The sequence below is a fragment of the Erythrolamprus reginae genome, chromosome 7 (assembly GCF_031021105.1).
Source record: "Erythrolamprus reginae isolate rEryReg1 chromosome 7, rEryReg1.hap1, whole genome shotgun sequence".
Taxonomy (NCBI): Eukaryota; Metazoa; Chordata; class Lepidosauria; order Squamata; family Dipsadidae; genus Erythrolamprus; species Erythrolamprus reginae.
The window spans coordinates 35,322,686-35,347,907 of NC_091956.1; the positions used below are offsets into that span (position 1 = coordinate 35,322,686).

Here is a 25,222-nt window from a genome sequence, read left to right on the forward strand (position 1 = left end):
TGCACATTCTATAATCTTTTTGAATACCTGTACATCCTTTGGTATTTCCTTTTCTTTCCATTTCTGCGCAAATGTAATTCGTGCCGCAACCAATATATGTATTATTAAATAGTAAATTTCTTTTTTGTACTTTGTATTTGAAATTCCCAATAAAAAGAATAAAGGAGATTTTTTAATCTTCTCCTTTGTTATTTCATTTATCCATTTCTCAACTTTGTTCCAAAATTTTTTAGCCTCAGGACATGTCCACCATGTATGGTAGTATGTGCCAGTTTCTTTTTTACATTTCCAACAAACAGGTGACACTGTCGGAAACATTTTGGAAATTCTATATGATGGGAGGTGCCATCTATAAAACATCTTAATTTGATTTTCTTTAAAGGAAATTGATTTTGTTATTTTCCAGTTATACAGCCATATCTTTTCCCATGTTTCTAAATTTATCTCTTTGCCAAAATTTTTGCACCAACTAATCATGTTGTCTTTCAAGATCCAACCTATCGTTCTATGATTTATTAAATATTTATATACATTTCCAATTAACTTTACTTGATTTTGAAGTAGTAATTTACTTAATACATTATTTTCTTTTCTAAAAATATAAGTTTTTACGTTCATTTGATATCTAGAGCTAATCTGTGTATATTGCCACCAATCTAAGTCAATACCTAATTCTTGTAACTCTTATTTTGTTCTAAGTTTTAATTGATTATCCAATAGATCTCTATATTTCCAAATCTTACCTTTTTATATAAGATTCGGATGTGTGATGGCTTCAATAGGTGAAACCCATTCTGGCATTACTAAGAAATTATTATTTTTATTTCATTCCATACATCAATCAATGCTTTTCTAATAATATTATTTTTAAAATAAGAATGTGTTTTTAGTTTTTCATACCATATAAAAACATGCCAACCCACCATCAGATCATGACCTTCTAAGTTGAGTAACCTTTGATTTTCTAAGTTCAGCCACTCTTTTATCCATGTTAGTGCGGTGGCGTCATAGTATAATTTCCAGTTTGGAAGGCCGAGGCCTCCTCTTTCTTTACGATCTTCTAATGAATTTTGTTTTATTCTTGGTTTTTTACCTTGCCATATAATTTTTTTTATTGTTTTATTTAATTCTGCGAAAAATTTCGATCCTGGGTTTATTGGAATAACTTGAAAATGGAACAAAATTTTGGGGAGAATATTCATTTTAATTGTAGAAATTCTTCCTACCAATGATAATTGCAAATTGCTCCATACATCTAAATCTTTTTTAATCTGACCTAATAATTTTAAGTAACTATCCTTTTTTAGGGATATGGCTTTGGAAGTCATCCATATCCCTAAATATTTCACCTTTTTTGTAATTTTCATATTTGATAAATCTTCTAGATATTTTTCCTGTGTCTCTGTCATATTTTTTTGTTAATATCTGTGTCTTTTCTTTATTTACTTTCAATCCTGCAACATTCCCATATTCTTCAATTAGATCTATTAATTTTAAAATAGATTCTGTTGGGTCTTCTAAAATAAAGACCACGTCGTCAGTGAATGCTTGTGTTTTGTAAATTTCTTTTTTAATCTTCAGTCTTGGAATCTTCTAAAATTAGAACCACATCATCTGCGAATGCTTGTACTTTATAAATCTCTTTTCTTATCTTCAACCCTTTTATCTCCCTGTCAGCTCTTATTTTTATCAACAGTGCTTCCAGGGTTAACATAAATAAGAGTGGTGATATTGAACACCCTTGTCTTACTCCTCGTTGTATTGCCACTTTTTCAGTCAACTCACTATTTATTATGATTTTAGTTGTTTGTTCAGAATATATTGCATCTATTATATTAAAAAACTTAGTTCCAACCTCCATCTTATTTAATTGTATTTTCATAAAATTCCAGTCTACATTATCAAATGCTTTTTTCGCATCTAAAAATATAAGCGTCATTTGTTTTTCTGGATGTTGTCCATAGTATTCTAATGTATTTATTATTGTTCTTAGATTATTTTTAATTTGACTTCCTGGTAAAAAAACCATTTTGATCACTATGTATCATATCATTTATAATGTGTTTAAACCTGTTAGCAAAGATTGATATAAAAATTGTATAATCTACGTTTAACAATGAAATTGGTCTATAGTTCTCAATTTTTTCTTTTTCTGTACCCACTTTATGTGTTAAGGTTATTAACGTTTATGACCATGTCTTGGGTAATATGCCTTCTACCATTATTTGATTATATATCTCAAACATATTTAAAAAGAATATTTCTATATCGAACTTATAAAATTCTACTGGTATCGCATCTGGGCCCGTCGCTTTATTATTTTTCTGGTTCTTTATAGATTGTTTTAGTTCCATTTCTGTAATGGGTTTATTTAATCTTTGTTGTTGTGCTTCGGTTAATACCGGTAAGTCTATATTTTTCAAATATTCAAAAATTAAATCCTCATTTATTTCTTCTCTCGTGTATAATTTTCCATAAAATTCTAAAACTATTTCCTTCTTTTCTTCTATTCTAAATTTCATTTTATCTTTTGAGTCTATCAGATTTTTTATAATTTTGTTTTCTCTCTCTTCTTAATTTATATGACAACCATCTTCCTGGTTTATTCGCATGTTCGAAATATTCTTGCTTTGCTCTCTTTATCTTTTCTATTATTGGTTCTTGTTCCATCAATCTCAATTTTTGCTTTATTAATTCTCTATGATTTTTGGCTTTGTCACCATTATCACCTTTTTGCATTAATATTTCTACTTTTTTGAGATCTACTAATTTTTCATAACGTATTTTCTTTTCTTTATTTTTTTTTTTGCTATATAAGAAATTGTTAGCCCACATATATATGCCTTTGTTGTATCCCATACGTTTTGGGAGGTAGTGTCACTATTTTTATTTATTTTTTAAAAAATCTCTAATTCTCTCTTAAATCCATTTTTTATACTCTGGATCTTTTATTATATTTCTATTCATTGACCAGTTATTTATTTTCTTTTTACCTTTCCAATATATCACTAAAGGACTATGGTCTGACCAGGTATTTGTTTCTATTTCTATTTTACTAATTTGTTCCATTATATGTGCTGAGGCCCAAGCCATGTCAATTCTGGACCAGGTCTTATGTGGGTTAGAATAAAAAGTATATTGTCTATCTTTTAAATGGTATTCTCTCCATATATCCTTCAATACTAGTTCTGTACTCATTTTCCAAAATGTCACAGGTAAGGTTACCTTTTTTCCCTTTTCTTTCCTTTTTCCAGTGTAATCCATTTGGTCATCTGAAATTGCATTAAAATCTCCTATTATTATTATCATATTTTCAATTGCCAATTCACTTATTTTTTCATGTAAATCTTTATAGAATTGCTTTTGGTTATCATTTGGTGCATAAATTGAGACAATTACAAAAGGTTTTGTTTCAAGATCTAATTGTACCATCAAAATCCTTCCATCGGTGTCATTATATATTTCTTTAGATTCAATTAATTCATCTATATATATTGTTATGCCCTTTTTCTTTTGATTTGCCAGACTAGTATATAATTTTCCCAATTTTGAGTTGTTCAGAAGACTCCGTTTTGTTTTTTTAATATGAACTTCTTGTAAAATATTTATCTGTGCTTTTTGTTTTTTAAGTTTGGTAAATATTAGGTTTCTTTTCTTTGGATTGTTCAACCCATTTATATTGACTGAAAAAATTTTCAAGTCATGTGTCATCTCTATTTGTAGTATTTTTTTGCTTCCTTTGGTTCTCGAAGTCTAGTTTCTAGAATTAATTCTTGTGATGCCAGTGGTTGTTTCTTCTTTACTTCTGGTATTTCTTCCCTGCCTCTGCCCATGGCCCCCATCATGTCGTCACTGCTCTTTGGCTCTATCTGAGGCTGATCAATCCTATCCAATCCGGTGCGTGCTAAGAAAGATCTTGCGAGTTCCACACTGTCAATTATTACTTTTGTTGATTGCCAAGTTAAGGTAAGGCCCTCTGGTACCATCCATCTAAACACAATGTTTTTCTTGATTAAAATACTTGTGAGGAAGTAGTATTCTCTTCTGCTTACTCTCACCCTCTTCGGAACTTGTTTCAGAATTGTAATTCCTTTTCCATTAAGTTGGAATTTCTGGTTTCTTGTCAGTGTCATGATCTCATCTTTAATTACTCTTCTTGAGAACTTAATATGTACTTCTCTTGGTAGGTTATGACGTCTTGTGTATCCAGTTTGGACTCGGTAAACTTCGTCTATTTCTCTTTTCACTTCTGCAGGGTCCTCTTGCATAATTCCTCCTATCACTTCAGCCATTTTTGTGGGTAGATCTTCATCTCTTTCTTCTTCAATGTTTTGAAATCTCAGGCCATGTGATGCGAATTGGAGTTCAAGGTTAGTTATTGCGATATCAAAGTCTCTATGAGCATTGTAGTTATGGTCTTCAGATTCTTCCACTTTCTGCCCCATAGCTTGGATTTTTTCCTCTGTAACTTTAATTCTTTTTTCACTCTCTTGTAGATTTTGTTGTATGACTTTTATATTCCCATCCATTTCTGCCATGTTTCCTTTTACTTCTGTTAGTTCTTTTTTAATTTCATCTTTCATCTCTTTCATCTCTTGTCTCATCTCTTGTTTCATCTCTTCCAGGTACTTCTTTATTTCTTCTTTATTGGTCTCAAGTTGAATTTGTGTCTGAGTTTGTGTCTTATGCATGAGATCTTGAATACAGTAGAACCCCGACTTACGAGACTAATTGGTTCCGGAAGGAGGCTCGTAAGTCGGAACGCTCGTATGACGAAACATTGTTTCCCATAGGAAACAATGTAAAGTCAATTAATCCGTGCAACAACAAAAAAAACCCGCTGCCGCCGAACGCGGAAGTTAGCGTTCGGCTTCAGGAGACAGCTGCGAAGTGGCCTGGGGGGTTCGGGGGCTTCCCCCCGAGCCCCCCAGGCCGGCTGCCACGTTTTAAATCACGCGCGCCGCTTCGCAGCTGTCTCCTGAAGCCGAACGCTAACTTCCGCGTTCGGCTTCAGGAGACAGCTGCGAAGCGGCGCACCCCCCGAGCCCCCCAGGCCGGCTGCAACCTTTTAAAACATGGGGGATACGAGCGCCAAGGAGCTGTCTCCTGAAGCCGAATGCTAACTTCCGCGTTCGGCTTCAGGAGACAGCTGCGAAGCGGCGCGGGTGTTTTAAAACGTCGCAGCCAGCCTGGGGGGTTCGGGGGCTTCCCCCCGAGCCCCCCAGGCCGGCTGCGACGTTTTAAAACACGCGCGCCACTTCGCAGCTGTCTCCTGAAGCCGAACGCTAACTTCTGCGTTCGGCTTCAGGAGACAGCTGCGAAGCGGCGCGGGTGTTTTAAAACGTCGCAGCTGGCCTGTGGGGTTCGGGGGCTTCCCCCCGAGCCCCCCAGGCCGGCTGCCACGTTTTAAAACACGCGTGCCGCTTCGCAGCTGTCTCCTGAAGCCGAACGCTAACTTCCGCGTTCGGCTTCAGGAGACAGCAGCGAAGCGGCGCACCCCCCGAGCCCCCCAGGCCAGCTGCAACCTTTTAAAACACGCGGGATACGAGCGCCAAGGAGCTGTCTCCTGAAGCCGAACGCGGAAGTTAGCGTTCGGCTTCAGGAGACAGCTCCTTGGCGCTCGTATCCCGAATGTGAGCTCGGGAGGCGAACAAAAATGTCGCTCCCCTCCCAGCTCTTATCTCGAGTAGCTCGTAAGTAGAGCTGCTCGTATGTCGAAGTTCCACTTTACCAGCTAATGCATCCTGAATAGACTGGAAGTTTGGATCAGCAGGCAGCTTCTCTTTCTCTTTTTCTTTCTCCTTGGCCAGCATTGTAGTTATGGTCCTTTGTTGTAAGGGAGATGATGTTGGAGAGACTTTAGGTGTAGGAGTTGAAGTTGGGTTTGCAGTAGTTGCTTGTTTTCGGGTAGTTGTTGTTGTCACCGAAGTCATGCTTTGTGCCCTGTAAGAACCTTTCATATTCCAAAATTCCTGCTTTGTTTAACTATTACTTAAATCAATCTCTTATTTTGTTCTCAATTACAGAAGAAAAAAATCAAATCTATAATACTAATAATGAGGGATAATATTTAAATAAGGGAAAGATATCAATTCAATTCTATTAATACAATAATTAATTAATTTTAAAAAAAGAAAAAGGAGAAAAAGCAAAAAAAGTAGTTCAATCTTTTCAAAACCAAAGCTCATGGGGGGGGGACCAGGTGGAGAAGGGAAAGAAACAGAGCTTCTAACACATAATTAATTAATAATAACAAAAAAAAGGAAAACTATAATTCTAATGAAAAAAGGTAAGGAAAAGAGAATAAAACTTTTAAAAATTATTTAAAAGAGAGAAAGAAAAAATTGTTTGAGAATTATTTATACCATTTTAAAAAGAAAAAAGAAAAAAAGTGAGGAAGTAATAATAACAATAAAACAATAACAATAAAAATCAAACAATAACTATAAAATTTAAAGAAAAAAGATTAAAAAAGGAAGAAAAAGAGTATCAAAATCCAAAAAGAAATAAGGGTCCAAAAAAGAACCTAATAAGTCCAAATATGCCAAATATGAATTATGAATTATGCTTTAATGTGACTGTCCAGAAAAAAGAAAAAACTTCAAAGCCAATATCCAATGTAATATCTATAATATGCAAGTTAAAACAAAAATAATAGTAAAATCCATGTCTTTTTATTATATAAAAGGAAAAATACTGGAAGGTAAAAGAAAAAAAATCCTTACACCTCCGATGTCTGGTTAGAGAAAAATAGTCCCTTAGATTCCAAGAAAAAGAAAAGAAAAAAATAGAAAAAATATAACAAAGAGTCCAAAATTTATTCCGAATAGCTAATATTTCAGTGAAATTCAAATAAAATGATTTAAATTCAGTTCAGTTTATTCAGTTCATTTTTTCGTATGTTCAATTCGTTTAGATATTCCTATTTCATCCAATTTGATAAATTAACAGTTCAGTCTTTCATTCTTTATATTACTATTAAAAAAAAATATAGTTATAAAAATATGAATAATAAAAAAGAAAAAAGAAAAGAAAAACCACACTATGATCTTAAAATTCAAAAGGAAAAAATATACTATTAATATTAACAAAGATAAGAAGTTCCGGCCATTTTTCTTCTGAGCATATGGATATCACTTACAGGTTTTTTACTTTGTTTATGTTCGCCTTTTCGATCTGGGATCTTCTCTTTTCAAACTTGCTCGTTAGTATACCAAAGGGTTATCTTGTAGTGCTGTCAATCTTCTTTATCTATTGATCTGCTTCTTTTTAGACTTCTTTGTTCTATCTTTTTTACTTCCTTCTTTGGAAACCGCTATGGCTGCTCCCAGGCAGCCGCTTGGGAGCAGCTTTCTATAGATGCAGCTGCGGGGCTTTCCCTAGCCCCCGGGGCCGCGGCGATCCATCCCGGAGGATCCAGGAGACCCCCTGTCCTGGGCCGACCCCTCCGGGTGTCGACACAGCGCAAATTGCACCCTGCAGTCCTGGAAAGGCAGGATGCGGAGACAGAGCTATGCCTCCGCACCCTCGACGTGGTCGAGCTCCAGCCGGAAACGTATTTTCTTTTCTTTGCTTTTTTTGGCTATAAAAGATATTGTTAATCCACATATATATGCCTTTGTCATGTCCCATAGATTTTGTGGAGTGGTATCACTATTTTTGTTTATTTAAAAAAAATCTCTATTTCTTTCTCTATCCGTTTTTTATACTCTGGATCTTTTATTATGTTTCTATTCATTGACCAATTATTTATTTATTTTTTGCCTTTCCAATATATGAATAAAGGATTATGATCTACCCAAGTATTTGTCTCTATTTCTATTTTACTGATTTCTTCCATTATATGGGTTGGAGCCCAGGCCATGTCAATTCTAGACCAAGTCTTATGTGGGTTGGAGTAAAAAGTATATTGTTTATCTTTTAAATGGTATTCTCGCCATATGTCTTTTAATGATAGTTCTGTGCTCATTTTCCAAAATGTTGCTGGTAAGATTACCTTTTTTTCCTTCTCTTTTCTTTTCCCAGTATAATCCATTTGATCATCTGAGATTGCATTAAAATCTCCTATTATTATCATGTTTTCAATTGATAATTCGCTTATTTTTTCGTGTAAAACTTTATAAAATTGTTTTTGGTTGTCATTTGGTGCATAAATTGAGACAATTACAAGAGGTTTTGTTTCTAAGTCTAATTGTACTATCAAAATCCTTCCGTCACTATCATTATATATTTCTTTAGATTCAATTAATTCATCTATATACATTGCCACTCCTCTTTTCTTTTGATTAGCCAAACTAGTATACAATTTCCCCAATTTTGAATTGTTAAGAAGACTTTGTTTTGATTTTTTGATATGAACTTCTTGTAGAATATTTATCTGCGCTTTTTGTTTCGTGAGTTTGGTTAATATTTGGTTTCTTTTCCTTGGATTATTCAATCCGTTTACATTGACTGAAAAAAAATTCAAATCATGCCTCATCTTTATTTGTAGTACCTTTTAGCTTCTTTTGGTTCTTGAAGTCTCGTTTCCAAGATTAATTCTTGTGAAGCCTGTGGTTGTTTCTGCTTCACCTCCTGTATTTCTTTTTAAACAATTTTTAGGGGGTCAATTTATGTATGTTATGAGTGAATGGGATTATTTTAGTAATTTTAATTAATTTGTCTTTTAAATTAATTACCTAACAATGGATATCCATAATCACTGGAATGAATGGAATGATGTGAATGGAAATGAATGGGAGGGGGGTGATAGATGGAATGGGGTGGGTGGGATTATAATATGTATGAAATGAATGAATATGATATGAATGAAATTTCTGGCACACCTGATGCTGGAGAGGTAGGAGGAGAGGGGACGCTTATCTCTGGGGTGGCAGAGGGTCAAAACATCCCAGTCTTGCTGGGGAGAGGCAGGTATGGTGGAAGCCATGGAGCTAGCCATTCCAGGGGAAGGAGGGATCGCTGCTTATTAGCAATCCCTTCTTCCGGCTCCATGAGCTCAACTCAAGGCACTCGTGATGAGTGTAATTCTGGCCCTGGGCTCAGGCTGCTGTTACTCAATGCCAGGTCGGTGGTAAACAAAGCTCTCCTCATCCGGGAACCAGGGAGAGCCTTTGCCTGCGTAGACTCATTGCTCCAGAGATTGCGGGTTGCGAGTCCCTCCTGGTGAAGTTGGACTTAGGGGTTCAGGTGGGCTTGTTACTCACGTACCTGCCTCCCAGCTGCATGTAAATAGCCCTGCCTGTGCTGCTCGAGGAGGTAGCTGGGCTGGTGGTGGGGTTCCCCAGACTTATTGTCTTGGGGGACCTCAACCTGCCATCACTCGGTGAAACCTCTGAGCTAGCACCATGACAGCCATGGACCTGACTCAAGTAGTACAGGGTCTGACTCACGAGGGGGGGCTTGCACCCGACATGGTATTCCTTTCTGGGCAATTGAGTAATGATCTGAGACTAAGGGGCTTAGAAGTGTTGCCTTTGTCATGGTCAGATCATTTTCTACTGCAGCTTAACTTCCTGGCTCCAATCCTTCCCTATAGGGAGGCATAACTGATTGGGAGGTTCCGCCCCAGACACCTGATGGACTCAGAGGGCTTTCAGAGGGCGCTTGGGGTTATTCCAGATACACTCGTCCACAGTTTGGCAGAGTCTCTTACTGAGGCCTGGAACAAGGCTGCAGCAGAGGCTCTTGACCGGATTGCACCGTTGCGACCTCTCCACTGCACTAGACCCCGTAGAGTTCCATGGTTCAATGAGGAGCTCCGGGAGTTGAAACACCAGAAGAGACATCTAGAGAAGCGATGGAGGAAGAGTAAGTCTGAATCCAATCGAACACTTGTAAGAGCTCATATTAAGCCTTACAAAGTGGCGCTCAGCACGGCAAGATGCACGCCTCAACAGTCGGGTTTCAGGCCCGGTTACAGCATGGAAACTGCTTTGGTTGCGTTGATGGATGATCTCTGGCGGGCCCGGGACAGAGGTTTATCCTCTGTCCTGGTGCTCCTTGACCTCTCAGCAGCTTTCGATACCATCGACCATGGTATCCTTCTGCGCCGGCTGGAGGGGTTGGGAGTGGGAGGCACTGTTCTTCAGTGGTTCTCCTCCTACCTCCTACCTCTCCGGTCAGTGTTAGTGGGGGGTCAGAGGTGGACCCTGAGGTCTCTCCCTTGTGGGGTGCCTCTGGGGTCAGTCCTCTCTCCCCTGCTATTTAATATCTACATGAAACCGCTAGGTGAGATCATCCAAGGGCATGGGGTGAGGTATCATCAGTACGCTGATGATACCCAGCTTTACATCTCCACCCCATGTCCAGTCAACGAAGCAGTGGAAGTGCTACTCCTTTCTCATCCTCTAATTATTGAATATATTTAATTTCCTTCTCCTTTTTTAATTTATATGCCAACCATTTGTCTATTTTGTTTGCGTGTTCGAAATTGTTTTGTTTTACCTTTTTCATTTGGGACATCCTCTTGGATAATCAGATTAATTTTGTGTTTTACTTTATCTTTTTCTTTGCCGAGAGTATCATTTTGTGGGCTGCTTTGTAATTGGGTTTCTAACTTTTTAATTTGGTCTTGTATTTCTTCTAGTTTTTGGTTTTTATTTCTATTTTTCCTACTTACGTATGAGATTGATAAGCCCCTAATATAGGCTTTGGCAGTCCCAGAGGTTCTGTAGTGTGGTGTCATTGTTCCAGTTTTCTTTTTAAAAGAAAGTTAGCTCTTTTTCCATAAATTTAATATATTCTTTATCCTTCATTATATTAGCATATAATGTCCATCTCTTATTTCCCTTTTCAGTTCCTTTCAGCGTTAATGTTATTGATTGGTGATCTGCCCAAATATTTGTTCCGATACTATTTTTTTCTATTTAATTTTCTATCTCATTATTGGTCCATATCATGTCTAATCTAGACCATGATTGGTGGGGAGGTGAAAAGTAGGTGTATTGTTTTTTAAGTTTATTCCTTTCCCTCTATACATCCTTAAGTCTGAATTCTTCCACCATGTCAAAGAATACAGAGGGCAATCGGTTTCTGTTGTTACCTTTATTTCTTTTATTCCCTATTTTGTAATCAATATTTGGGTCTACAATAGCATTAAAATCATCTAGCAAGCAAATATTTTGGTTTTATATCATATTAATTTGTTCATGTAGCTTTTTGTAAAATTCTTTTTGGTTAGTATTAGGTGCATATATTACAATTAAAGATTTTTTTATGGTCTATTGAGATTTCTAGCATTAAAATTCTACCTTCATCATCTGAGTATATAAGTCTGGGGAAAAGCCTTTACATACACTGCAATACCTCTTTTTTTTGGCTTCAATTGAGGTTACAAATAGTTTGTCAAGTTTTGGATATTCTAATATTTTATTTTCAGATTTTTTAATATGTGTTTTGCTGTCTGCTCAGGAGCCCTTTAGATGATTCGTTCTTATCTACATCTCTGTTGTTGGCTGCTTCCCTTTTGTTCCACAGATAGCACACCGTTTCCTCTTGCTGTCTTCCTTCGCTCGTCTATTGGGCTGCCATGGCTTCAGGCTGTTGTGTCAAACACCGGCTTCCTTCCTGTCCAGTCATGGGGAATCTACCTAAAACAGTGGGGTCTGCGCTCACCGACGCTGTCCTACGGTACTCCCTTTCCTGTTGTTCCCCCCTCCAAAGTTTTGCAATGCCTTTGAATAGGCACCCAAGATGAAAAACCTCAGGCTAAGTGTAGCGATTGCTCCCTTAACTCCGCTCTGCCTTGGCCCCACCCCCGGAAGTCTTTACCCTGTAAGTCTTTACCCTATAAGCCTCATCAACACCATTGAGTAGTTTTTCTTTTTCTTCCTCTAAAGTTTCTGATAATATTTCAGCAATTATTTCCCACAAATCGTCTCCTCTTTCTTCCGGAATATTTTGAAAATGTAGATAAAAATCAGATTGGTCGGTTTGCATAATAATCATCGCCTTTTCCTGGATTTTATCAACTGTAGCCAACTCCTCCAGCTTTGAATCATGCCTTTCTACCTTTTCTTCTATCTTTTGTAAATGCTGATCATTTTTTCCCATAATTTCTTTCATTTCTGCTTTCATCTGATTTACATTCTCATTCACTTGACTCAAACTTTCCTTTTTAGAACAAAATTCTTCTTTAAGAGATTTAAAACCTTCATCGTAGGACAGCGTGGATGAGCGCAGACCCCACTGTTTTAGGTAGATTCCCCACGACTGGACAGGAAAGAAGCCGGTGTTTGACACTACGGCTTGAAGCCATGGCAGCCCAATAGATGAGCGAGGGAAAACAGCGAGAGGAAACGGTGTGCTATCTGTGGAACCAAAGGGAAGTATAGAAATATTTGTGATCTAATATTTATAATATTTGTAATCCAATAGGTAAAGATAGGAATATTTGTAATCCAATGGGTAAAAATAGAAATGTTTCTAATCCAATGAGTAGAAATAAGAATACTGTATTTGTAATTCAATAAATAAAAATAGGAAAAATTTTAATCCAATGGGTATAAATATAAATATTTGTAATCCAATGGGTAAAAACAAAAATATTTGTAATCCAATAGGTAAAAATAGGAATGTTTGTAATCCATAGGTAAATCCAATGAATAAAATCCAATGAATAAAAAACAAAAATATTTAGAATCCAATAGGTAAAAATAGGAAAATTTGTAATCCAATGGGTATAAATATAAATATTTGAAATCCAATGGGTAGAAATAGGAATATTTGTATTTATAATCCAATAGATAAAAATATGGATATTTGTAATTCAATAGGTAGGCAACCCCAATGCTCCATAAAACACCCATGAAGGTAATCCAATAGAAGAAAAAGAAAAACTTCTCAGTAATCCGAGGAAAACAAGGAAAGACCCCAAAAACAAAATGATAAACAACAACTACAATAAAAAATAGATCCAAAGGAGTTGTGGTTGGCTCTGGGCCAGTTCGTGTCCCAAGGACTGTGGGGGTGGATGTGGGTGAATCCTCCCAGTGTCAGAGGCTTGTTTTACTGCCGACTGCTTTGGACAGCGAAGCAGCATTGGAAGCAGGGAGTGACTGTGAAATGGGACCCTCAGAGGGGGTCATGGCAGGCAGCCCATTAGGAAGCAATTCATCCTCCTTATCTTCTCTGGACTCTGATGAAGAAGCATTCATTGACATACGCAGGCGAAGGGCCATGAATAGAAAAGAGCAGCTATGTAGGTATTACAAGAGATAAGAGAGTTCACCTGTGGGTGGGTGTAGTTCAACTAATTAGGGCTGCTGTTAAATGGGCAGCGTGACAGCCTCTCAGTGTGGAAGATTATCTGTTTGTGACAGTGGAAGTGGCTTTATTCTCTGGATGCTTTGCTATCAGGACTCTGAACTTAAAACCCATAGTCAAACGTGTGAGTTGGAAAACATTTGAAGGAGAGTAGCTGTGACGTCTTCACAGCTACTTGTTAATTGCTTTGTGTTTGTTTCTTGTTTTCCCCCCCACCGCATTCAAGTCTGTTTGCTTTGAAGGTGAGCCCTTTGACTACCAAAAGGGTGTTTTGCTTCTATTTTCCTTTGGATAAAGACAGTGTTCTCGACTTTTCACGTGTGTGTGTCTGCTTTTTCTACCCTTGCATTTAATTAGGGGCTTGTGCCGAGAGCCCGGCAGAACAAAAGGGAGGGGAGTCCCCCCAAAAAAGTCAAAACACACACACACACGAACCCTCCCCCTCAAAAAGAGGGAGAAGGGAAGACAAGGAAAAAACAGTCAAAAGAAGAAAAGGTGGAATACATATACACCCAAAGTAAAAATCAAACAGGGGAGAAAAAAAAGAGTAATAGTGATTTGTTTTCTTTCTCTTTTTTTACATAAAAATAACATGGAAAAAGGAAGAATAAACAAAGGTCCTTAGAAAAAATATTTTACACTGTCTTGGTCCAAGATTAACAGAAGTCCCAAACAAAACAAAAAAAACCAGCAACAACAGAATCTTAATTTTCCCACCAGATGGTCTTGTTATGGGAAATTCTAAATGTCAAGGTCATTGATAAGAGAATTTGGAAACTTGGCATTTAAAATGTAGCTTTATCCGCTCACCACATCTACTAGATGGCAGCATTCTTCCCTACCCCCAAAAAGCCCCCCCAAAATATAATAATATATGTAATATAATATGAAACAATCTACAATGTAAATCTTTATATTTCTTCCTGTTTCCAGATTCAAAAAATAGTCAACTAGTACTTCAGCATTCTCATGGAAAAACCTTCAGGCACTTTTATCCGGCCCTTTCCAGATAAAAACTTTTTTCAGGTAGTTCTTAATTGCAGTCTGCTCCGGGAAAGGACAGTTATAAATCAATCACACACTTGCCACTGGAATGTGTAGGAGTCTCTTTCCCTCGCTAATTGCAATCTTCAAAATGAAAAAAAAGGCACTTCTCTCAAGTTACTTTCTTTCAAGTAGATTTTAGACCCAAGAAAAAAACTCACCCAGATGACTTCACTTAAAACTTTCTTCTTTGCTGCTGCACTTTGCCATGCTTAAGGTAACGTGAAACATACCTCCAGCGACAACTGGTCATAAAGGGACTGGTTCCACCAGGGTTTTGCACCCACCGTGTGAATCTCCAGATTTTCTCCTCTCAATCCCAACCCTTCAAGTCAGGATTGGTGCAGGAAAGCACTCCCAAATTGCCACGGAACGGCTGGCCTCCCCCTTAGCTTGGGAAGAAGCTGCCGACTTGCATGGACAAAGCCACGCCCCCCCCCCCAAGTTTCCCACCCAGGATAAGGCTCATCCCTCATCCCCCATCTCCACAACCACAAGTTCATCACGAAGACCAGTCTACGGGCAGGGATTTTAATGACCACCTCCTTACATACATTGATGCAGAACAAAAGATTACCTTGGATGCTGCCCTGAGTCGCTTTGTGAAGGGCGGCATAGAAATCTAATAAATAAATAAATAAATATATAAATTTGTTGTGGCTAGTAACGTTCCCTTTCATGCAACCACCCCTCCCAATTCCCATAATACTAATCTACTGTGGCAGACCAAAGTCTCTAATTCTACATGATGGCTTTCAGCCTGACAGGCGGTGCCCCTTTGCAAAGAAACATCTCCGCATGCGCAGAAGCAAAAACCCCCCTGAAATGGGCAAAATCTTGTGTGTGAGAGTGTTCTCGCACAAGATTTGCCTTCTGCACATGCGCAGAAAGCTGAATCTTGCACCGTGAGCACGTGCACATGTTCACCAGGAGCATACGTGTGCTTGCACCACGTTCCATAGCGCTAGGTTATGGTGGCCCACCACTGTTGGTATGTCACTTGGTCAACCTGGTGACAAATCCCTTAGAAATGGTGGTTTAATCCTGGGGATGCAAAGGGAGCCTAGTAGCCCTCCAAGACTTGGGATGCACCACATTTAACCCTGCCCTAGTTGAGAAACTGGACATAAGACTCAGACAACATAAAGTACCTGTAGCATTTTGCCAGCTGGATGGCTCAGTGGCAGGGGGGATCCTAACAACATTCATCATGAGTCGCTCCGAGTCTTCGGAAAGGGGCAGCATACAAATCTTAATAATAATAATAATAATAATAATAATAATAATAATAATAATAATAATAATAATAATCACCAAGCCAATAGAGATGAGGATGGGTGCATACACGGAGAGCCTGATTTTTACTGTGGATCCCTGACACCTCTTGTGTTAGGACTGTCATAGCTGTCATAGTTGTCATAGTGGAATACCTATGTGAACTAGAGGAAGGGGTTGCTAAAGATCTGGCAGGCCAGCAGGGAAGGAAGATAGGAGAAAAACCCTGAAAGGCTGCCCCTAAACTGATGTGGCTGAAGCCCCAAGGTGATTCTTAGCTCCCCACAGTGGACTGGGATGATGGGACATTTTCAGTGAAAAGGTGTCAGATGTGTTCCCATCAAGTGTTCCATATAAATCCTCCTGGGGGCCAAAGTACCCAAATCTAAACTATCCATTGTAGGGGGCAGGGAGGCAGAATGTCAGGACTGTCAGGCTCAGCTTGGTGTTTCATAGGCATCCTGCCATCAAAAGCTACAAGGAGGGAGAGGATGAACAATAAAATTCTATGTATACATGATGGAAAATAGGGAGGGGGGCATGACAGGTGATAAAGACCATCAAGCTCAGAACCAATTTGTACCAGCATCCAAGGCCACATATGCTGAGAAAGAAAGTGAATTACCCCCAAAACATCTCAGCATTCTCAGAACACTTCAACAAATTCTGATTGGCTGAAGAGCAACAGTTCATAGAGTACGACTGAGACGAGGGGAAACCTTTGTGTATCCTTTCAACATTGGAAACCCACAGCTAATCTGAATTTACTGCGGCCAATATTTTTTTAGTAAAGAACGCTTTGCTTCATCCCAATGGAGTTGAGGGTGTGTCTTTCCTAAGGGATCAGATTGGAGCAGGTCTGACAAGCTTTCTGAAGAATTACAACTCCCCAAGCAGCTTTTTAAAGCCCTAAACAACCTTTCTGAATCCTTAAACAGCATAAATCAGGATCCTCCTACTCTCTATTGACCATTGTAATTAGATGGACTTACCTCAGAATTTTATTTAAAAACATTTGGAGGGCACCATCTTTTGGAATGCTGCCTTGAGAAAAATCAGATGGTATTGATTGGTTCTTTGAATTGTTTTTTGTTTTAAGATCTGTTATCTGTTACCTTTTCTTGGACTTACCTTGTAATTCCTGGTATATTCTATATCCCTCATTTCCTTCACAGAGATAAAAGTAGCTGAGGCATAAAAGGTAAAATGGAGGAGGAAGTCATAAAAGAATCAATGATAACATAGGTCAAAAACTTTGGGTACAACATTGAATTAGAGTATCGGGAACAAGTTTGGGGACAAAAATTACAAATTGACAAAGTTGCCCGCATTTTTTAAAAAAATACATAAAATATTTTATAGATGGCATCTACCACCAGCGAGATTGCCCAAAATGTATCCATCCACATTGCCTAACTGTTGGAAATGTAATCATACACAAGGGACATTTTAGCACATGTGCTGGACATGCCCCAATGCAAAGAAATATTGGGGGGAAATTTTTAAAAAATGGATAGAGGAGATAATGGAAAAGAAAATTGAAATGAGACCAGAACTATTTCTTCTAGGACTAATAAAAGAAAACATGAGAAAGGAAATTTGCTATATTATTCATCATATAATTACCACAGCAAGAATCATATTCACCCAAACATGGAAGAAAGGAAAAATACTCTTGAATACAATGATTATAAACAAGGTGCTAGAATGCACAGGGATGAGTAAATTAACAATGGAATTGAGAGAGGAAATAATGTCTTATAAAATATGGAATAAACGATACAATAGGATTGAAAGGGAAAGTACAATTAATGTGTAAAGTAATATAAAACGATGTATCAAAATAAATGTAAATGTAAACTGTAAATAGATGTTAAGTAATATACAGTAATTGTAAATAGAAATAAGAATGTTTGTTAAGAATAATAGCCTTAGATATGGAAAATATAGAATGGAGAAGATACGTCCAATAGCGACAAGCTGTATTAGTGAAATTATGTTTTGTCTTTTTAATGTGAACAAAACTTAATAAAAAGTATTGTTTTAAAAAAGTAGCTGAGGCTTCCAGAAAGGCTGCAATGTAAGATGTGACCTATTTTACTTTAACTTCTTGTGATTTTAGGATGATATGAAAGAACTAGAGATTTTCTTTTTCATGATTCACTGTTTTGATGGGTTTTTTTTATTAAGATATGGAGTGAAGTGTTGTGTTTTTTTGTTTTTGCTTTTTTAAGGTGAATATGTGGTCATGACAGTATACTTCCATCTCCGAAGGAAAATGGGATATTTTATGATACAGACATATATTCCGTGCATCATGACTGTGATCCTCTCCCAGGTGTCATTTTGGATTAATAAAGAATCTGTTCCTGCCAGAACTGTTTTTGGTAAGTGCCACCATTGACTATGTCTGCCTTAACAATATTGTGTCTTTTCTTTTCAATTCAATATTAGTATAGAAAAGGTATTAAGGAACTTTTAAAAGATTACCACAAAAAGAAAAATGAGGGAAGTAGATGATTATACACATTGTACCATAATATATGCCACTGTAACTCTTTAGGAAAAGAGTGAAGCCTAGAGAAATAGAATATTAATGTTTTATTTATTATGTTTATTATATATTAATATAGAATAGAAAATCAGAAATAGTGGGAGCTCCATCACTGGAGATTTTTAAAGAAGACACTGGACAGCTATTTTTCTGAAATTGGGTTGGACTAGATGACCTTCAAGATCCCTTCAAACTCTATTTTTCTATGTTGTGATAAATATGTTCTGAAATATTTTCTAACACCTATACTAAGTGAGTTATGAGGAAAAGAATTTGAAAGTGAAAGAAGCCTAAGGAATATATATTATGCTCCAGTTAAATAATATGTTGTGTTCCTATTGTTTATCTCAGTAAGAACAAAATCTGTCAAAGAACAAAATTTGACAAAGGACCAGTCTTTATTTACAGGAAGATAACCTTCATAATCTTAACTGAAGCATTAAGGTACATAATAAATATGGCTGTTCCCAGTTTTCCATCTGGAAAATTCCATTCCTTGTACATAGCATATGATAATAGCTCAATGACAACTTGCCACAGTCAAGTCACTATGGCCATCTCGCCATAGCCAACACACAATGGCCAACTCACCACAGGACAATTTGCCATGGCCAACTTTCACCATAGTTCATTGCAGGACAATAGTTTCACTAATACCGAAGAAATAGTGGAATAGAATCACTAAAGAAAGGGTGCCAAAGGAGAGACAAAATGAAATGTGAATGACAAAAATTAAAATATTTTAATTTATTTTAAATTTATTTTAAATTTAAATTATTTAAATTATTTATTTTAAATTGAGCCAAGTTGGCACAGTGAGTAGAGTGCAGTACTGCAGGCCACTAGAGCTGACTGTAGATCTGCAGGTCAGCGGTTCAAATATCATCACCGGCTCAAGGTTGACTCAGCCTTCCATCCTTCTGAGGTGCGTAAAATGAGGACCTGGATTATGGGGGAAATATGCTGGTTCTCCTAAAAAGTGCTATTGCTAACATGTTGTAAACTGCCTTGAGTCTAAGAAGAAGGGCGGCATTAAAAAACCGAATAAATTAAATAAACAAACAAACAAACAAATAAATAAATACATTGAGTTGAAGAGCCCCGCAGCAAGTTGTTCTGCAATGAGTTGACCATGGCAAATTGTCCTGCAGAATGTTGGCCATGATGAGTTGTCGTATTCCATATAACAATAGGATGTGACCTCCAAACCAGTGCTAATTATGAAGTGGACAAAACTTTCTCATTGAGATGAATCGCAGTCATACTGGATTAGATCGAATGGTGATTCTGTAAAAGGAGAGACAGTGGGGAAATAAATGCATAAGCAGCCACTCATCATGGGTAGAAAATATATTTTTAATTTATTCAAAAGAAAATTAGAATACAAAATACAGAACTAAAAAATCACTCTCTAAATGATCTCTAGAATACTGATTAATAGATTGCTACAACATTAGTACCCTTCCCTTACAAACTTGAGTCTCCCCAAATTTTTTAAAAATATTTTTTATTAATTTTCCAACATTAAAAACAAATACAAAATACCAATGCAAATAATACTAAAATAAAAAATAGAAAAAGCAAACTGAACAAATACAAAACATATACATTTATGAACATTAAGAATATTATACATTATATTTTGTCAAATCATAGGTTACTTTCATACTTTGCCATTTGACTTGGTACTTACTTACCATTAATAACTCAACCTATAATTTTATATTTACAAATGTTTTATCATTCAGATTTTGATTTTTTTTGTTTCTTATTTTGATTCCTAAATTCTAGCCAATTATAAAATGTATTCAAAATTCTATCATAGTCTAATTCCTCTTTTTTCCTTTAGCTCTGTCATCATCCTATCCATTACAGCACATTCTAAAATCTTACTAATCATCATTTCATCTGGGGAATTTTTTTTTTGCTTTCAATATTGTGCAAAGGTAATTCTGTTAGTATGTAAAGTGTTAGATATTGTTGGTCTTCTTCCATTTTTGGGTCCAATTTTCCCAATAAGTTCAGTTCTAGTTTCATTTTAATTGTATATTCCATCATTCCTTCCAACCATTCCCTAGCTTTTTGCCAATATTTTCTTGCATGTGAGCAAGTCCATCACAGGTGGTAGAATGTTCCAGATTTGTGACTGCATTTCTAACATTCTGGGGACAGATTCGGAAACATTTTGGCCAATTTCACGTTTGTCAAATACCATTGGTAAAATGTTTTGTATAAATGTTCCTTATATGCCATTGTAAATTTATAATTATTTTCCCATACTTTATCCCATTGCTCCAATTCAATCTTATGTCCAAAATTTCTCATCCAGCTAATCATTGTTTCCTTAATAGTTTCTTCTAATTTATATAGTAAAAGGAATTTATATATTTTTGTAATCGTTTTTGTACCAGATCCTTGTAATATTTTATGTAATTCTAATTGCTTTTTTTGAATGCCAAATTTCTTCTTTTTAAAAAATCTTGTTTTAATTTGGAAATATGGCCACCACTCAATAACAATTCCTTGTTTGTTTATATCTTGGATTGATTTTAATTCCCCTTTTTCATCCAATAGCACTATGTAACTCACTATTCTCTATCCTGGTTGGAGCCAGCATTCCTGATGGGTTGTCTTCGTCTAATCAGATAGAGGACCGAGTCTGTCTCCTTTTTTGATTGCCAGGATCTGCCCTGCTATAACCCAGACAGTGATGGGCAGGAGCCGGAATGGCCAGAAATGCCATTCCGCCAGCGGAAACGGAGCACCTAGCTCATTCTGTTGCTGCTGGGCGTGCCTCTGCAACCGGTGCAATACCAGTAAAAAAAAATGCTGGTTTTTCTGCTATTGCGCATGCACGGAAGCAAAAAATTTGCAATTTTTGCCCAAATTTCACTGCCAGAAGGATGTCTGTGCGAGATTTCGGCTGCTGTATATGTGTAGCAGCCGAATCTCGCTGCAGCACCTAGAGCAGTAGCTGGGGCCGGCAACAGCATCAGCCTGCACAAACTCCAGCCATGTGGCTTGATTTCTGCTCTCCCATGCCACAGGAAGATGCCTACAGCATGGAGAGAACAGAACAAGCTGTGGGGCTGGAGCTTGGGGCTGCACGGCCTGCTCCCAGCACCGCATGACATCTTCCTCCCCGCACCGCATGCAAGCACTATCCATAGAAAAAGGCAAGGCAGGCAGTGGGTAGGTGGGGAAGCGTTCCAGCTGTGAGCAGCAAAACCGCTGCTCATGGCAGGGAAGGCGGTGGGCAGCAAAGAGCTCCGGCTGTGAGAAGCAAACCTGTCGCAAGCGGCAGGCAGCGGGTAGACAAACAGGGAGGACAGGTGGGGGGGATTACTTACCTGCAGGATGCTTTTCACTGTTTTTGGCTTTTTTGCTTTTGCAACCACCTGCTTATTCCACAGCCACCCACTGAGCGCTTAAGCCTCCAGCCTGGAGTCAGCCTCAGCACAGCCACTTTTCCATGGGAAAGCTATTGAGAAAACGCTGGGCTGATTCCCTCTGAGCTTGCTCAAGAGAGCCCAGGCTGCTATTCTACAGCCTGCTATTATACATACCAAATAGTGAATCCAGGCCCTTGAGCTTGCTGAGGTAGGGCTGATTGCAAGGCCTCAAAGACCATGAGGCAGGGGGTGGCCATTTCGTTTTGTGATTGGGAGGACACCATTTTGGGAAAGCCTATTCTTACCCCATAGCTAACAAGGCTTCATCTAGGGACAGGCCCAGTGGCAAGTGCCATAAAAAATCTGATAGGGCACCCACAGATGATGACCAGTCCTCCTTCTCAGAGCACCCTTCTACGAGGTCCTGCAGCTCTAAGACTACTTCGTCTAAAGCAGGGGTCCCCAAACTTTTTACACAGGGGGTCAGTTCACTGTCCCTCAGACTGTTGGAGGGCCGGACTATAAAAAAAACTATGAACAAATCCCTATGCACACTGCACATACCTTATTTTAAAGTAAAAAACAAAATGGGAATGTACTATTTAGAGGGGGAGAGAAGTCTGAACTTCATATATATTTATGTTTTGTTTTTAATTTTCTTTTGTTAACATCTGATTGGCTATACAAGGTTTTCTTGGTTTATAGAAAAATGTATAAAAATGTTTATAGAAAAATATATAAAGAAAGAAGGAAGCACTTTGGCATAATGGTTAATAAGTTAGAAATATACTAGGTGTTGTACTTTTTGAAGGAACATTAAGGAGGGAATTTAATTAAAAGTATGTATCTGGATGACAACATTAGAAAAAAACTTTTGCAACTTTTTTGATAATTGATATTAGTTACTGACAAAATACCGCATTTTATTCAGGGAAAATTAGATGGTACATTGTATTGTTTGAATGTTGAGAGAAAAAGTTAAAAATCTTTACACCCCCCCCCCAAAGTAAAGTCCTTCCTTCCTCCACCCCTCCATTCATTTCATTCTTCCTTCCTTCCTTGTTCCCTCCATTTCTTCTTCCTTCCTTTTCCCTCCATTTCTCCTTCCTTTCCTCCCACCTCCCACCCTCCTTTCCACTTCTCTCCTCCCTCTCCCTTTTTTCCCTTCTCTCTCATTTGTTTCGTTTCCCTCTCCCTCGTTCTTTCCCTCCATCATTTTCTCATTTTTCTCTTTTTCTCTCACATTCCCTCCCCCTCTCACTTCTTTTTTCTCTCCCTCTCTCTCTCTTGCTTTCTTTCTCTCTCTCTCTCTCACTCCTTTTCTTCTCTCTTCCTTCCTCTTTTTTCTCTCTCTTTTTTTCTGCCCTGCAACACCACTCACGCGCACAAATACGTTTTGTGCACCACAGGGCGGTCGGCTGCAAGCAGGAGCTCCAAGACGGTGGCACCGACGTCGGATCACCGTACATTGCTGCGCTGGGCATGGGCATGGGGCTGGCACTGTCTCGCTGGCTGGGCCGAGATGGAGGTGCCAGCCCCATGCCCAGTGCAGCGCCAGCATGTACGGCGTCCTGCAACACATCCAGCTGCCGCCGCTGGTGCCTTGCAGCCAACTGCCCCGTGGCTACTGCTCAGTGCCACTGCAGCTGGTGCCACCTTTGCTGCTTGTCCTGCTGCTCCACGCCCACCAGAGCTGCCCAGTGCGGCCAAAGCGCGGGGTGGAGTAGGTGCCATCAGGAAAACCCCCCATGCACTAACTTGTTGATGGCCACGCTGTCCTGGATCACAGGGAAGGGAAGCTCTTCCCCGGCCAGGCAACGGCAAGGTGCTTGGAGCTGGGGGCAACAGGCCTAGCCTCGGCTTACTTGGCCCCAGTGTGGCTGAAGCATGGGGCGGAGTAGGCGGCGGTGGCTGCTCCAGGCCTGCCCCCGAGCTGAGCTTCCTTTGGCTTCCTTCAAAGCGGCAGGTGAGCTTTGCAGCTTTGCAAAGAGCTTCCTTCGGCTTCCTTGGAGGCAAAGCTGCAAAGCTCACCTGTCACCTCGAAGGAAGCCAAAGGAAGCTCAGCTCGGGGGCAGGCCTGGAGCAGCCGCCGCCGCCGCCTACTCTGCCCCACGCTTCGGCCGCACCGGGGCCAAGTAATCCAAGGCTAGGCGAGCATCGGGAAGGCCTCACTGTCGCCTGGCTGGGGAAGAGCTCCCCTCCCCACAATCCGAGACGGCATGGCTGTCAACAAGTTAGTGCACGGGGTGTGTGTGTGTCCTGATGGCTTGCTTACGGCCCCAGAGGTACTGGCCCTGCAGTGCCTTCAGCACCTCCAGCCGCTCTTGCAGGGCTTCCAGGCTGAAGGCAGAGGCCAGCGCCCTCCCTGCGGGGCGGCGAAGAAGCAAAAAAGTGGCACTCTCCCGCTCTCTCTCTCCCTCTCTTTATTTCTCTCTCTCTCTCACTCACTCTCTTTCTATCTCTCCCTCTTTCTCTCTCTCTCTCCCTCTCCACAGCAGACCCCCCCCCCAATGCCAAAAGTGCCCAAACGCGCGCAAACCTCACCGGTGCAAAATCCCTGGGGAAAAAAAAGCAAAAAAGCGGCACTGGTGGGAGCAAGACAGTCTGCAGCTGAGCGTCTGGAGGAGGAGGAGGAAAGCCAAGGGGTGGGGAGGAAAGTGGGCCTGCAATTGGCCCCTTTCTTTCTCACCTTTAGGGAGAGGAACTGTTGCTGCTCTGCCATAGGGCAGCAACAGTTTCTCTCCCTAAAGGTGGCAAAGAAAGGGGCCAATTGCAGGCCCACTTTCCTCCCTGCCCCCTGGCTTTCCTCCTCCTCCTTGCCGCTGCCAGACGCTCAGCAGCAGAGTGAACCGGAGGTTCGGGAGCTTATTATATAGATTGGTAATATCTCGTACACTGCCGTGGGCTGGATAAATAGCTTCAGCGGGCCACATCTGTCCCACGGGCCGTAGTTTGGGGACCGCTGGTCTAAAGCCACTGAGCGAGATGAAAAAAATGAGGGATTATGCATTGCAGAATATCTATAACAGATCAGCAAAGGTTAGATCAAGGGATACCAATTGTGCTCCAGCCCAAGCCTCTCCGAGGTAGAGCAAGATCACTTGGCTTTGGATGCCAAAATCTGTCTAGGCTCCAAGCAGATCTCTGTGTTCTGCTCCCGCATCAAGCCCCAAATAATTATACACATACAAATTCCAAACATAGTTTTCTTTTAGAAATTAACGCAAAGTCTCGTAATAACTTCTTAGGAGCATAAAAAGCAAAAGAAAGGCAGAAGTTCAAAACCCCCAGCTGTTAATACAGTATCTTAATAGATGCCAAAGCCCAAGAGGTAATTGGCAACTCTTACTGTACTTGGCACAAGTCCTAAAACTAGAAAATGCAAGAAATAAGATCCATGCTGGAATGCAAACTGGAAATGCAGACGTCATGATTCAGAAGCGACATTGTTCCCTGCAACTATACTCAGCATGGTTAAGACTTAAGCAGCTCTTCTCTCGAGGAGAACTTCTCTGGAGCAAATCTTCTTGCCACTTGGCAGCTCTGCATGCTCTTACATTCAGGAAAGGAGGGGTCCTTTCCCATCACTGCCAAGAGGTGCTGGAGGTTCGAAAGGCCTTGGCTGTACAGACTGCTGGTGGGCCACAACACTCTAGGGGGATTCTACTCCCAGTTAGGATCCAGAAGTGGC

General features: G+C 39.3%; 1 protein-coding gene across 2 annotated transcripts in view; it reads left to right on the top strand.

Moving 5' to 3' along the window:
• Window positions 1-25,222, top strand: part of LOC139170317 (gamma-aminobutyric acid receptor subunit alpha-4-like) — a 216,793-nt gene that overhangs the window by 83,412 nt on the left and 108,159 nt on the right. For both annotated transcript variants that reach the window (XM_070757342.1, XM_070757343.1), the window contains one exon: window positions 17,820-17,972. In XM_070757342.1, the coding sequence (XP_070613443.1) occupies window positions 17,820-17,972 (153 nt within the window). The remainder of the gene's footprint in view (window positions 1-17,819; window positions 17,973-25,222) is intronic.